The 15,004-nt window shown below is 40.5% G+C and overlaps 2 protein-coding genes across 14 annotated transcripts in view; both read left to right on the forward strand.

Moving 5' to 3' along the window:
- On the forward strand, positions 1 to 4,451 carry hmg20b (high mobility group 20B). 4 transcript variants are annotated; one of them, XR_004613541.1, is made up of 10 exons: positions 1 to 101; positions 392 to 550; positions 1,388 to 1,588; positions 1,863 to 1,983; positions 2,170 to 2,222; positions 2,306 to 2,372; positions 2,632 to 2,847; positions 3,096 to 3,228; positions 3,811 to 3,908; positions 3,948 to 4,451. XR_004613541.1 is itself a non-coding variant. In XM_034581917.1 (9 exons), the coding sequence occupies exons 2-9, from the start codon at positions 470 to 472 to the stop codon at positions 3,821 to 3,823; spliced, it is 885 nt and encodes a 294-aa protein (XP_034437808.1). In that variant the 5' UTR covers positions 1 to 101; positions 392 to 469; the 3' UTR covers positions 3,824 to 4,451. The 4 variants fall into 4 exon arrangements, 3 of the variants coding, with proteins under 3 accessions (XP_034437808.1, XP_034437810.1, XP_034437809.1); XM_034581917.1 differs by having other exon boundaries at positions 3,811 to 4,451; XM_034581919.1 differs by having other exon boundaries at positions 2,173 to 2,222; positions 3,811 to 4,451.
- Positions 4,452 to 5,825: 1,374 nt separating this feature from the next.
- Positions 5,826 to 15,004, forward strand: part of unc13a (unc-13 homolog A (C. elegans)) — a 49,211-nt gene continuing 40,032 nt past the window's right edge. For 5 of the 10 annotated variants that reach the window (XM_034581885.1, XM_034581888.1, XM_034581889.1 and 2 more), the window contains exons 1-5: positions 5,826 to 6,245; positions 11,492 to 11,521; positions 11,638 to 11,737; positions 13,906 to 14,023; positions 14,525 to 14,648. In XM_034581885.1, coding sequence (XP_034437776.1) covers positions 6,224 to 6,245; positions 11,492 to 11,521; positions 11,638 to 11,737; positions 13,906 to 14,023; positions 14,525 to 14,648 — 394 coding nt within the window. In that variant the 5' untranslated portion in view covers positions 5,826 to 6,223. The remainder of the gene's footprint in view (positions 6,246 to 11,491; positions 11,522 to 11,637; positions 11,738 to 13,905; positions 14,024 to 14,524; positions 14,649 to 15,004) is intronic. The other 5 variants (XM_034581890.1, XM_034581892.1, XM_034581896.1 and 2 more) reach the window with 2 other exon arrangements.

The following is a 15,004-nucleotide window of genomic DNA, read 5'->3' on the forward strand; positions in this document are numbered from 1 at the left end:
GGGAGGGGTTCACAGCCATCCAGCCAATCAGGAGTATCCGTTTCGACCAATCAGATAACAGGCAGTCTTCTCTTCCTGTTTGGACGAGGACTTCATTGTCGGTGAGTAATAATAAGGTTTAGATAAGAAGTACAACTACTTGTTAAAAAACTCCAACTGTCCCCAGTGTGTAGTTTGTACTTTAAAGTAAAATTGCGTATTTTGCTGCGTAATATTTGCTCCTTCGGGAGAGCGAGTGTGTTGTGTTACCTTTTTGTGTGCGTGTGTGTGTATGAACAGCTAGCAGGCAGGTTAGCTTACCAAGCGGAATAGCTGCGGGGACAGTAATACCACAATTAACAATCTCTCGCCTCTTGTTTTAAATCTTTTTCTCCTATATTATTTTGCACAGACACTTTACCAAGGCACGACCCCAGCGGATAAAGGCCAGTTTCCGCCTGAACACAGTCGGTTTCTCGGGAAGAAGCCCATGGGGGGGATCAAACAGGAGCAGGGTGATGCCTCACAGCAGCTCAGAGCCTCGCATTCAGCCGACCAGACCCAAGAGGAGGTGACCACGGTCAACGTCAAATCATTTAGACTTTGCCTCCTCTATGCGGCAATAAGGCTGTCAGGTTTTCAAAGTACAGATCTGAGGACATGTGTTGTTTACTTTATGCACAAATAGTCACTCTTTTGTTGCAGCAGTTCTGGAATAATGCACCGTACATAAAGGTTCTAATGTTGGGTTGAGGTTGACTGAATGCACGTTCTCTGCCTTCACGACAACTCCCGGAGTCAATAGAACCAAGTGTTTATTTTATAAATATGTAAATACAATATCAATTATTCTGTATATCAGCTTCGCTCTTTCCTTTCTGCCTGGTTTTACTTTAAGCATGTTACTCCCCCCATCCCCTGGACTTCACGGGAAAATATAAATAGTATACATGTTTGTAGTGTTTTTTATAGTATATAATGGGGAGCTGACAGTAAAAATTCATTATCAGTATAATGGTACACAATTGAACAGCGTTACTAAACCCATAGCCTCTTAAATGGCCTTAAAATAGAAGAATGTGGTTTCTGTCGTACTTGACATATATCTTACATTTCCTTCATTTTTTTTCTAAAAAAGTCCTTGAAACCTGCAGGAACCCCGAAGTTACACTGATCAGTGTGTGCAGTACAGCTGGAACAACTGATTTATTAATTGTAATTATTTAAGCAAAGATGCCAGAAATGTTGGTTCTATAGGGCATTGAATATGTTTTTCATTATGGGATGTTGGTTGGACGAAACGTGAAATTTGAATTTGTTTTTCAACATGTTTAAACATCACATTTACAAACCAAACAAATGACAAGCCTCTCCACTCACCAGAGTGTCATTCTTCCTCTCTCTGTAGCCCAAGAAGAGAGGCTGGCCAAAGGGAAAGAAAAGAAAAAAGGTGCTACCAAATGGTCCTAAGGCACCAGTAACAGGATATGTGCGCTTCCTGAACGAGCGGCGGGAACTAATGAGGGCCCGATACCCTGACTTACCTTTTCCCGAAATCACCAAAAGACTCGGAGCAGAGTGGACACGTTTAGCGCCAAATGACAAACAGGTAACATTTCGAGTAAAAAAAAAAATATATATATTGACACAGTATATTCAGTGCACCAGGTACTTTCTTACTGGTCCTGTTGGAATCCATGATGACTCATGGAAATCAAGTCAGGAATATAATAGGTGTTATTTTTTAAACACCTGTATTTTAGCAATTACAAATTTTTTATGATAAAATTGCCAAGATTTCAAAACAATATATTAATAAAATTCCAGAATGTGTCATTAAGTAAGTTCGATTTTTTCCCTGAACATTGTTTGTGTACCGGCAGCGCTATCTGGACGAGGCGGAGCGGGAGAAGATGCAATATGCACAGGAATTGAAGGAATATCAGCAGACTGAGGCCTATCAGATCACCACTGCTAAGATACAAGACAAAAGGATCAAGAAAGGTGAACACTGACTTCTACTCAACTAATGTTTGTCATATTGATTACTGTTGTGCATGTGTGTTTTTATTAGTTACTACCTGTAAAATAACCACCGTCATCAGGGCAACTGGCAAGATACTGTATATTATTATTCAACTTCTCTGTTCCATCTGAGCTGTATTATGGACATACAGTTTTCTCTTTCAGAAGACTCTCCATCTGTCATCATCAGTACTAGTTCAGGGTCATCTTTACCAAAGGTACACTAACTTGTCACCACATATTCTTCAATATTTTTATAGAGTAAATTGCACAGAGCTAAGTTGTGCATTTTGTCCTCCAGGCTTCTGACCTCCCAAGCAGATTTGACATCCCTATCTTCACAGAGGAGTTCCTTGACCAGAACAAAGGTAAGGAAAAACCTGAAAATGGAAATAATCACATGAGAAATAAAGCACAAGGCATATTTTCAGCATGGCTAGGTACTAATGCTAGGGCAGAATTATGCCATTACCTATTATACTAATAGGACATTAACAGAGGTGGCGCCTGGACATCATGCTAAGAGAGGTGATCACATCGATGTAATGCTTTTTCAGTTTCAATTCTACCAACACACAATCTCATCTTCTCATCAAATCTTTTTTATTTCACTCTTTGCCGTTTCAGCTCGAGAGGCTGAGTTGCGGCGGCTTCGTAAGGCCAACATTGAGTTTGAGGAGCAGAACGCAGTGTTGCAGCGGCACATCAAGGACATGTACAACGCCAAAGAGCGCCTGGAGGCTGAACTGGGGCTGGATGAGAAGCGCACCCAGGCTCTTCAGCAACACTTACTGGCCATTAAACACACGCTGGTTAACAGTCTCTCATCAGTCCCACTGCCAGGTAAGCAGTCACTCCTGCATGATATTTGATAAAGGTTATGTCTTCATGCCAGGTTCATTTAGTTTAATGTCTCATTTTGAAAACGCCTATAATGTTAGGTGACTGGTCTGCTCCTCATTTTAAATATCTGGCTGTAATTAAAAACTGTACTGTCCTAGGAACTGCTATATTAGTGCATAAATTACATATTTTCCATTTGAAAAATCAAATATTCAATAATGTGTAAAGATATTTTTTTTCCTGGACAGGTACAGGTGAGACAGCCTCTCTTGGGAACCTGGACTCATACCTGAGTTGTCTCAGTGGCGCGCTGGAGGGAAACCCACACAAGCACCGTGCCCTGCTTACCCAGCTTTGTGAGGTCCTCTCTCATCTTGACAGGTAACTGAAACCTCTTTTACATACATACCATGGGTGTGTCACACCAGACTTGTGCATTTAATCTGTATCTGACCACTGATACATCTACTGATCACAGACATGCTTTGCTGACTTAATTTGTGCACACACGCATGCAGCTATTCCAGCACGATAATCGACCCTGAGGTTATTCAACTGGCAGTTTTTAAATGTTTCATCATCATCAAAAATGGTTGAGGTTCTGTGTAGTATACAGTGACCACACATTTCCTCACTGTTTAAATTGTTTTAAAGTTGGAGAAACACTTAAACTTAACCATCATGTTCAAGTGTCAGGTAGATAAAAAATTAGAATTTACTCCAAAATAGTTAGTATCTATTGTAAACTTTGTAGCTCTGATTAGTCAGAGAGGCAGAGACCCTCAGGAGAGAAGAAGCACGTCAAAATAAACATTATTAAAAGTCGCACACTATCATTGGGCCTTTGTCTATCATGATTATCCTTTTTCCAATTCTGAGCTCTCAAGTTTTGAAGACCATATTTAAATTGTATCCCTGAATGTCGTCTTCTTTCTCCGTGTGAATGGACTTTTTTCTTGTCAGTGAGAAGTTATGAGGAGACTCCATCTGAAGAGCCTTTGATTCCTGCAGCAGAGCGACAGGTGATGGACATGTGGTATTAGCTCAAACTAGTGCCATTCAACAACGCACGTGGCTATCTCAAGGATAGGGAAGACAAGGGTACAAACATTTCAAAACACCACATAACTTTTCTTTATGAATGTGTGTATTCACACACATTATTTTTCTTGTGAATATAAATCTGTGGGGTGGTGTTAAGGGTTTTTAAAGTTCAGGAATTTCATTAAATGTAATGTACAGTAATTTTACCTTCTCGGATGCCATAAGTAAATTTAGATTGACCCTAACTCTATTGTGTAGCTTTGTATCAACAGTTGCTCACCGGCCCTATGAGCTGTCCAATAAGGCCAGACTAATAATCAGTTTACATTAAATGTCATTAGGTATGTGGTGGGCGGGTGTACATAGTGTTATTTAGACTGCATGAAAAAACAAACTGGAAGGGATTGAAAATGTAATGTTCTGGTTTACTGCGCATGTTTGAATTTACATTGATGATGGCAGGTAGTGGGATCAATGAGCAGATAAACATGTCAGAATATTATATATTTGTATTTTTCTTAAATGTTCATTAAACCATATTGAAAATGTTTCCAACAAAAGGGTGAGTGTGTGTGCAGCTTGAAATGTTTTAATTGTCATTGGTGCATTGTTTTTTTAAATGTCACATCTTAAGTTTAGATCCAATCCCAGAAGAACTTGCGTTAAGGTAAAATGTGCATTTGTATAATTTTGGTGCTCTGACCCTGAGGACTGTAAAGTTGTAAAGGGTGTTGTGTACCAGCAGGGGGAGCTGTTGGCCCACAGCCGAAGCGAGACCAGAGTTAAAGGGTGTATCTGTTTGTTTTTTTGTCTTTTAATTGACATTGAGATTATCTGTTTAAAATATGCAACACAGTTTACACTGAATTTAAAGATTGAGACTGATTTAGATGTTGTCAATGAGAAACTCACTCAGTCAGACCAAGGCTCAAAGATTGATATCCTGCGCCAATTACGGGTGGCTGTGGCTCAGGCGGTAGAGAGGGTCGTCCACTAACAACTAGCAGGTCGTCAGGGTGATCCCAGTCTCCCATAATGCGGGCAGTGAAGTGTACTTGGTTTCTAAGTAATGTGTGATTGAGTGAAATTTCTGCACATAGATGCACTGTATGAATGGGTGAATGGCAAAAACTGTACTGTGAAGTGCTTTGAGTGGTCATCAAGACTAGAAAATGCTATATAAATACAGCTATTTACCATTTAATTATGATATTTTGTCTTTCTATAAGCACCAACAGTCCATCTGCTTAATTATCACCCACCTACATCACCTCATATTGGGGCTATAATTATTTTCATCATTGGTTAATCTATCTATTTAGCCCCCTGATTAATCAGTTGGTTCATAACGTGTGTGTGTGTGTGTGTGCGCGTGTGCGTGCGTGCGCGCGCGCCTTGCTTCTTTTTTTCACTTTTGCTGTCAATGTATGAGAAGAAGAATTTTCTTTAACTAACTGATGCCCAGTAATTCTTGCCCTGTCCGCTTTCTTTTGGAGTTCTATTGTTTCTTTCAAAGTAGGGCTGGAAGATGTGGCCAAAAAATACATTAAGATAAACATTTCCATATCAGTCAATTTTGATAATTATCACAACAAATGTCACATTATTATTTCTATTAAGTTTAAAGACAGTATTTTGCTCCTGAGTGAAGGTTGTGGTTTTAAACCCTTCTTCATGAAAAGCAAAGGACAAACACTTGATAATCAGCAAGTGGTTTTCATGTCATTGTTTGCAAGGTGGTTGAAAGTTTAACTTGTTCTTTATTTTTATTCTCCAAAACGTAGTCCTATATATTATGGCATTGACTGAAGAAGAATTGCAATATTCCCAAAGAGATAGTGGTGAGATAAAAGGTGTAAAGTCTCAGGAGCTTAAGAAGAACTCTTGAATAGATGTCGTATAGATGCTCGTTCAAACGTACAAACACATACACTCTGGTGGGGGAGTCTCACCACAGACCTCCGACCTGACGTCACTGCCAGGAGCTGTCCACGCGGCGGTGGTGCTGAAGCTGAACAAGATGGCTGAGTGCTGGGGAGCGGAGAGCTGAGAGAGAGAAGGTGGTCGGCGGAAAAGTCTCAGATTTGGACAGACGCGCCACTAAAACGAGGACAGACGGGTTTACCACTCCGGAGCTCGGCCTGAAACAGCGAAGAGTTGTTTTACTGAGCAGCGGAACGAGCCCCGCCAGGCCCCGGCTCTGCTGCCGACGGCAGGCTTCTACCCGTCCGCAGCCCCGCGACCCTCTCCCCGGCTGCGCTGCCGCACAGATTAGCTCAGTGGAGGAAGCTGGTGAAGAAGCTGGACCCGGTGCCAAAGGCGCTCATAAGAAATGTCATTGCTGTGTGTTGGAGGTAAGAGCAACGAATGAGCAATAATCTGGCACGACTTGCTTTCGATTTCCTCCACATTAAATAAATCCAAGTCGCATCTTGTCGGCTTTTTGTGGAGGGGGTGACCTGTGAGGATGCATCCATCCCTGTTGGGGATTAGCTATTACGCTCATAAATCTTATTTGCAGTTTATTTCGCGCACATCTCACTAATAAGGCGAATACCTCCCATCATCACCTATAGCGTTTGATTGTCTTTTACCCTGATATTCACTCCCACTGTCAGCCATGAGCACGACCTGCCTGCCCTGGCTCGTTTCACCAAACCTGGGATCACTACAACATTTAAGGATCGATTTATGGTGTCGGTGTATGCTTTCTGGCAGCCGCTGTCAAACAAGGTAAAACCAGATGTAGGTTGCTCCACTCGCAGTTTGTGCCTGCATGTGTTTCATGACTACAAGTCATTACTGGTGCAGACGTCTCCTCGGTTTTCATCCGTAAATGTGCGGGAAAAAAAGCATATAAAGGGTTTCTTTACATTAGGATTTTCACAACAGATTAGATTAGATTTTTAAATGATCGTTCTCCTATTCATTGAGCTCTACAACAACAAACAGTCTGTTGTGCTTTTGAACAATTCAAGACTCTTCAAATGGTTGTTTTGGTTTCCTTCTAAGAAGCCTGATTTATAACAGTGTCGTGGAATGACTTCTTTTCAAATATCTTTCTCCAGTCACTGATGTATTTGTATTTTTTCAGTTAAGTCTATGTGGCAGAGACATAGAACCTGGACCCCAATAAAATCTGGTTACAAACCTTTAAATGTCATTTATAGGCTATTTACACTACATTTAGTGTAAACCTGTGAAGATTTGTAGTTGTGTTGTTTTTGATTGATTTATGATTTGGGTCTGACTGACATTTTTGTATCAGGAGTTTCAGACAAGTGAGTGAAGACCTCCATTTATCAAAATTCACTTTATTTTAATCAGGAGTCTTTTGCTGTCAGGTATAACATAAATTGTTACGTATAAATGTCAAGGGGAAAACTGGGTGGACAGATTTCTGCAAATGTCAAGGGAATTAAAGAGGCCTACTATTATCATGCAGCGGATCTCCTCCGAGCACCTCAATGACGCCTGGTCAGCTGCAGATTTGGGAACCCGGAAGTTTAAACCACTTAAGACAGCTTTAGATTCAGGATTTTATGAAGAATCTGAATGTGTTGATTTATTATGGTTAGAAATTCTCCCCCCTCGTAAGGTTTTATTTACACTTCCTCTAAAGGAGCAGACTTAAAGTGTTAATGAAGATGCTGCTTCTGTGTGTTGACACCATCTGATACCGCCAATGTCAGGATTGAGATTCAGGCTCATTGGTGGCCCCTTCTTGTCCTGAAGCTTTGTTGGCATGGCAACCCCAATGGTATTTTAGGTCTCTGCTGCCATTTTCTCATTAGTTCCTTCACTCTCTGTTGCAGGCCTGCAGCTAGGTTTATATTGATATTATATTTTTTCACTGTGGCTGTGAGCAGAATGAAGTTATGAAGAGGATGATGAGTATAGGTGTTCACCTTGGTGAAATGGTTACAGGCTGATATGAACATTGCAGTGATGTGACATCGCCTGTGCATGTTCTGCTCCCACGTCTTGTGATGTTAGATTTAGTCTTTAAAATGATAGCCTGTGTCACACAAGCTGAATAAGCATATTCAGATCTGACAGCTCTCCATTCACTGTCATCCCTAGAGATGTCAATTCACACGTTACAACTGTATAACAGAGCAAACCATGACAGACGTCTGTATTACTTACGCCTTTTTGCATTAATATAATTACCTCCAACAAGAAGGTTACATTTTCAAATTTTGGACAGATCCAGGATCTTTCTGCGGAAAAAAACTTTTCAACACTTTCGTTGATTTGTCAAAGAATCTTACGCAAAAACAATTCAGACATAATTAGGGAGTTGGTATCAATAGAAATCTGTATCTAGTGGATTTAAACTTGGTTTAGGTGTGCAGGCTTTGTTCAGCCACTGTATCAGGGCTAGAAACCTGTAACTACCACCAATGTGTTGCTGATAAATGTAAAGTGGTTTCAGCTGTAAGTTTGTTTTGATTTACACAGACTGTTGGGCCTTGGCGGAGGTACATGCTCTACTGAGTGCATTTCTAACATATGTGATCAGATCATTGAGAACCTTGGTAAAAGTAGTCACCTTTGTCAGACACTATAAATTAATATAAGTTAACCAAGTCAAACCATCCTTAGCCTCTGTTGTTTGTTGTCTTATTACATTTAAAACACAGTGTTATATTACTGTCACTACTATGGCACTCAGAGAAGCACATACCTCCGCCAAGACCCAACCATCCCACACATGTCCGTCTAGCTCTTATAATAGAAAAATAATATGAAAAAGGAAGTAGTCGGACAATCTGCACCAATTTGTACAAACTCTTAAATCTCAACACCATAAGTATGTCTGATTTGTTCTCATCAAACAATTCATTTTTCCCAATAAGTTGATTTCCTGGCCCGTGTCCCTCCACCATGTTGGGCACCAATCATTTCAGTGACTTTGGGTAATCCTGCTTACAAGCAAAGGGTGGGGTGAAAACATAACCTCCTTGGTGAAGTTAATAGAGTTATTGTGATTCTGGAAATAGGAACAACTGGATTTATTGTAAATATCAATAGTAGTTAAAACACAGCATTCATATTATGTGGTTAATGATGCAAAGGCAACATCATTACGTACTGTTTATATCCTCTATAAAGTCTTAAGTTTGATTGTTAAGCTTCTTCATTAGCAGACGTGAATTAGTGCTTATGAGAGGAGTGCAGTCACCAGTGACCGTAGTACTTTTTTAACAGTTACACTCTAATCAGCATCACTAACACACAGTATTCCCTCAGGTATTGTTCAAGAGTGTGACTGAATGTTATCCAGCAGAGCAGACAGGAGTGCGCTGTAATGACCTCTCAGTTTTACTTCCATCGTTTCTCATTTTTTTGTCGTAATCTGTAGAAGTTTTTTTCCGTCCATCTCTTGCCTACAGGTTTTTAGTGTTTTTCCTGGTGTCTAATTCTGAGATGTGGCCTGTTTGAAACCTAAAAAAAGGCTTATCTGCACCGGGCATCAGTAAAAGTATTTGTCCAATTTTCCTCCAGCAAAGAAAGAGAAAATGAGGTCCTGTAATTACTGCTGTGGGGACTCCACGATTTGCAGAAAATATGTTACACCTACTGCCTTCTCCTCCCTCCTCTTTTCTGTAACCACAGCGATGTTGGTTTAGTCTCATGCCTGTGAGCTGTGAGCACCCCACCCCCCTTTTCCGGCAAACCCCCCACCCTTGTCACACTGAAGTGGTTATTTTTAGTGTTGGGGATGCAGCGCGCTCTGCCCGCATCCGGCTGCACACAGAGATTAATGGAGCACAAGCGAAAGAGATAGAAAGGGAGCACACGTGCATACTTGCCACATGGCAGGGGAAGCTTGTAGGAGCAAGTGATTGAGAGAGAGAGAGAGAGAGAGCGAGAGAGAGAGCGAGAGAGAGAGAGAGCTGACGACTGGCTGACGGTGAGGAGGGCGCAGCGTTTGACAGCGTTGGCAAGGGTGCAGCTGAGGATGCATCTGTTACTTACTGTCTGTATGAAGCAAAGAAATAATCCATTTGAATGTCTCTTTTACAAATGTATATATTCGGTACTTCCACCGAAATGAACCCTCTGTACCCCCTTAGGCGTGACTGCCCCTGACAGCAGCTTTAATACCAGCAGGGGGATTTCACTTTGAAGTTGGATAAGTAGCACATATGCTCCACCGCACCTTGTACTCTGCCACCTGCCTCATGAATCAGAGAGATATTTAAGTGATAAGCAGGATCCCAAGGGGGTTTGCTGGGGTTAGGCTATTTTTAGAAGCAAATTTGTCCACAGTGATTATCATACCTGCTTGGCTGTCACCGACTCTGAATGTGTTTCTTTATCGGCATCACTTTTGCAACTGTAATTTTTCTTGATTGAATAAGTGGGAGTCTATATTTATATATTCAGCTCCTATTTTAAACAGCTGGACTGTAGGTCATACATTTTGAAAGCATTCTTCTTACAGCCACACACACACTCAGAGGATTTATTAAGGGCTTGTTGTTGTGGCCTGATTAGATCGATTTTAAATGACGCTAAGTTGCTGTATTTCTTTCCCTAAATGTAACATCAGTGAAAAGAGGCAATCAGCAGGGATTAAAAAGCAGAGCTGTGAATATTAATGCCTCACTGCAGAACATGGGGACGCTGGGCATCAGCAGGGTGCAGGATTGAATGAATAATGGAACGGCTCCTGACGTCACTGTGGCTATAAAAGTCAGTCTGGTTCCTCCAGAGGTCCCTGTGTTGAGGAGTCCTTTTATCCACCACCCCCTGTCGACGACCACGCAGGAACTCACACACACACACATCATAGAGGCTTATGGCCACTCTCCCCCCTGGCATCACCTTTTCACTGTCACCTGCACAAACTGCCCTCCTGGCCCCCTGTGACTCATAGACCCTGAAATCTGATGAACAGATGCAGTCTTTCATATTGAGATCCTGGCATTCTGCCCAAAGAGGATGGCGGAGTCCCAGGGTTGAGAAGAGCACCACCCCCCTCCTCTCCCTCCTCCTCCTCCTCCTCCCTCTCTCTCTCAAATGCCAGGCGCCTGTCAATCACCAACCAGACAAACTTGCACACAAGCTACAGGCAGTGGTCTGTCTGGACTGTAGGGTAGAGTCGCACGACACTAAGCATAAGACGAGCCTTCATGGAGTCGCTCAGAGCTTCAGAGCATAAAAATTTGAAATCTTACCTTTATATAATTACCTTCGACAAGAAGGTTATGTTTTCGTCTACGTTTGTCTATTATTTGGCAGGATTCTGCAAAAACTAACTGTCGAAATACCACAAAACTGGGTCAGGAAAGGATGCATTCAATTTTGGTGCAGAGGCAGATCCCAGGGATGATCCAGTTTTTTTTGTTTTTTTTACATACAATGATTTTGAACATATTTGTTAATTTCTAAAACAATAATTCATGCGTCTTGATGAAAAAATGTGGTATGTTTGGGAGACTGATATTTATGACTGTGTCCAATTTGTTGCAGTGGCAAAAAAGAATCTGGATTTAGTGAATTTAAACGTGTTTTCATGAGGGGTGCCATATATTTCTGACTCTTTCCATAGACTAATTTCTCCATTCTTTTCTCAATTTGTTTACAGTGAAGAAAGCCAAGCTTGATGGACCCCAAGGTGAGTAATGGCCTTCGACCTCGGGAGATCAGCCATATCTTATTTAGTTTCGCTGAATGCTGTTAAACACATACTCATTGGTATAGCCTAACCAACACTCTTTTTCTTTTTCACAGAGAAATTTAACACATACGTGACCCTGAAGGTGCAGAATGTTAAGAGCACCACCATCGCTGTGCGCGGCAGTCAGCCGTGCTGGGAGCAGGACTTCATGTTGTGAGTGATTCTTTTCTTTCTTTCTCTCCGTCTTCCACCCCTCTTTTAACTCAGCATGTCGTTCCCCTCTTTACTGCATGTCCTCCTCTTTGACTTTTTATTAGGGGATTAAATGGGGGACAGTGCTACTCAATTTTAATTCACAATTTTTTACCATATTCCCTCTTCTTCAGACCTCTCTTATTTTTTCTCTCATTGTTCCCATTAAATGTATCCTCACTTGGACCCACAAACTATGAATGGGGTTATATTGTTTCGATATAGAGAGCGTTTTGACTTTTCTCAGGTCAACGGAGCATTGCTTCCTGTTGAATTTGTCCCCCTAAAGTAAGGCAGTAAAATGTTTACATTGCATTGTGGGTAATGGTGGTGCCAGGGTTTATAGAGGAAGAAGAATGTATGGAATTAAAAAGTCAAAATCTCTGGTTCTGCTGCATCAACGTTATTAAGTATGAAGCTCACTGTTTACTTTAACTCCAGCTTTCACTATCAGAGCAGCTTTTTAGTTTTAACATTTTTGTAAACTCTGAGTGAAACTCTTATTAAATCAACTTTTGTGCAAATAATATCAATCTATCAATCAATTTATAAAGCTCTTTTCAAACAAGCCAAATGCAGTTGAAAGTGCTTTACAGGTGATTGACAAAACACAAGATGTTAAAAATCTGTTAAAACCATTTAGATTTTAATATATGCATTCCCAAAGCTAAATAATATGGAAGACAACAAAAAAGAAAGTTAAGATAATAAAATATATGTAATCACCACAAAGATCGTATTTAAAAAAATAAAATAAGATAAATATTAAAAACATTAAATTATAAAACAATACATAAAAGCCAGACTAAATAGGTGGGTTTTTAGAGGTGAAATTTACAAAAAATTGTATATGTTGGCTGTTGAAGTTATGATCTTATATTTATATTGGTATAATTCCAATAAATAAAGATATAACCACAACACTATCAGCTGGCAGATGTTAGTCTATGGTTCATATTTTATATATATATATCTATAGATATAGATATATATATATCTATATATATATATATACAGGGTTTCTGTGTATATTTATCAAATAATTGGTTATATTAATTCACACAAATAGAGATGTCACCTCAGGCTTCACTTCTTTAGTACACAGATGTTGTGCATCACAGGGTCAGCTGTGACATTTCTGCCTCCTCCTATTTTTGCCCTCTACTTGCTTCTCGTCTTTCTCTCTCCCTTTGAAGAGGGAGATGACATAACAGCTCTATTTGAGCTACTCCAGCAGAGTTCACGCACCCAGTCGAGAGGGTCTCTCCCAGTTCAGGCTTCAGAACACTTCAGAACTTCAGAACATCCACCAAAGAGTGTATATAAAAACCTGCCAAAAACAACAGATAAGCGTGGCTTGTCTTGCCACAGTTTAATGCATTGTAATCACAATTTTAAACAAAAATAACACCACATTCTTTGACAGAGGATAAAAGACATTGGTCCAAGTGGAGATATGATGCCATTAATCATCATGATCATATGTTGAGGAAATTATATAAATAGATTAACAAAAGAATCATTAAAAGTACAGGCACATGCATAGCGTACATATAAGAAGCAGACACACACACATGCACTTTTTTCATTCTGATTATATCAGTGGTTGTATAGATTACAAAAAATTAAAATTGATAGGGAGAATTGGAAATTTTAAATAATCTGGACATTTTGTAGTTGTACAGATAAAAATAATCATTACAATATCAGAGGCTGTTGCTCGGTTTGGCTACAACAGGAGTGGGCTTGAGAAAAAGCACGATGAGACATTCTCACTGTTACAAACGTTTCTGATGAATCTATATGTGGTGTTTACTGTCCATGACTGTTCCATGATGGAAACAGAAATAGTATCTGTTGTTGTTCGGTCTTCGCTCCCTCTTATATCTTGTCAGCGACCTGGTTGACGATCACCTACTCTCTCCATCCTTGTGCGGAGTGACTCATCTCCCTCACAGTGTGTATTCATCACCGAGTTGAAGTGAAGCTCCTGATGGCACACACTCTATTTCTGTTCTAAACCCTGTCTCTCCTCAGCTCTTTATATCATTCTGTCTAATTTTCTCTCTCTTCTTTCTTAACACATTCTCTTTTTCTCAACCCCCCCTCTCCCTCTCTCTGCCTCACAGTGAAATAAACCGCCTGGATCTGGGCCTCACAGTTGAGGTGTGGAATAAAGGGCTGATCTGGGACACCATGGTGGGCACCGTATGGATCCCCCTGCACAGCATACGGCAGTCCAATGAGGTACACTGCCACTCCCTCTGTCTATTCGGCTCCGATATGTGGTTTCACTGGCCACACTGTACATGTACAGCAATGAGAGATGAATAATTGCAAAATGAAAAACACATCACTTTTCATGTTACTTTGATTAAGGCCATTATGTGAGACCTGAGAGGGCTTTGAGCTTTTTTTCTAATTATTGGTGTGATCTCATGACTTTCAGCCACATACTGTATTTTGAAATAGTTGTGTTTTATGCATGTATTAGTAAATTATATTTCTTGGTGGACAGCAGCCAATCACGATGACTTCCTGGATTCTTGTCGTCACTGTGTGGAAATCTGCCCTTTTCCACGGCCTGATGATCAGACTGAATCCCCATTTTGTTTTCTGTTCATTCATTTGTGATTTACATTATACAGAGGTGTAGAGCCAGACCAGGAATGACAGACTACAATCATAGACTAAAGGGCCTGTTTATTTATTGTCCCGATCACGTTCCTTTTCCACTTTTATTTCCAGGAGGGTCCAGGTCAGTGGCTGACGCTGGACTCCAACGTGATCATGGCTGAGAACGAGATCTGTGGAACCAAAGACCCGACCTTTCACCGGCTGCTGCTCGACATTCGCTTTGAACTGCCACTCGGTCTGACCTTTACGTTGATGTTTGATTGACTTTACCTTCTGCTTTGTTCTGTGTGTTTTCTTTTTAATATAACATTTTTATTCAGAGTTTCAATTGAATAAGAACAATGGCAAAGAACAATTACTGTCACTACTAGTACTACTACTACTGTAGTACAACTACTTCTCTCTCTACCGCCATCATAATCAGGACCATAAGTAGCACTACTATCACTGATACTACTTCTTCTACAAATACTTTTCTTCTACAGTACTAACACTACCTTTGATACTATTCCTACCACTATTAGTATTTATTGCAGTATAACCACTACTTGCAAGGCTGCTGCTACCTCATACCATTCTTATTCAATATAA

This window comes from Hippoglossus hippoglossus, chromosome 4 (assembly GCF_009819705.1).
Source record: "Hippoglossus hippoglossus isolate fHipHip1 chromosome 4, fHipHip1.pri, whole genome shotgun sequence".
Classification (NCBI taxonomy): Eukaryota; Metazoa; Chordata; class Actinopteri; order Pleuronectiformes; family Pleuronectidae; genus Hippoglossus; species Hippoglossus hippoglossus.

Coding starts and splice junctions, on each gene's coding strand:
- hmg20b (XM_034581917.1), top strand. CDS start 470: ATGGGGGGGATCAAACAGGAGCAGGGTGATGCCTCACAGCAGCTCAGA. Junction 1,589..1,862: donor TAGCGCCAAATGACAAACAG/GTAACATTTCGA, acceptor GTGTACCGGCAG/CGCTATCTGGACGAGGCGGA. Junction 2,373..2,631: donor GTTCCTTGACCAGAACAAAG/GTAAGGAAAAAC, acceptor TTGCCGTTTCAG/CTCGAGAGGCTGAGTTGCGG.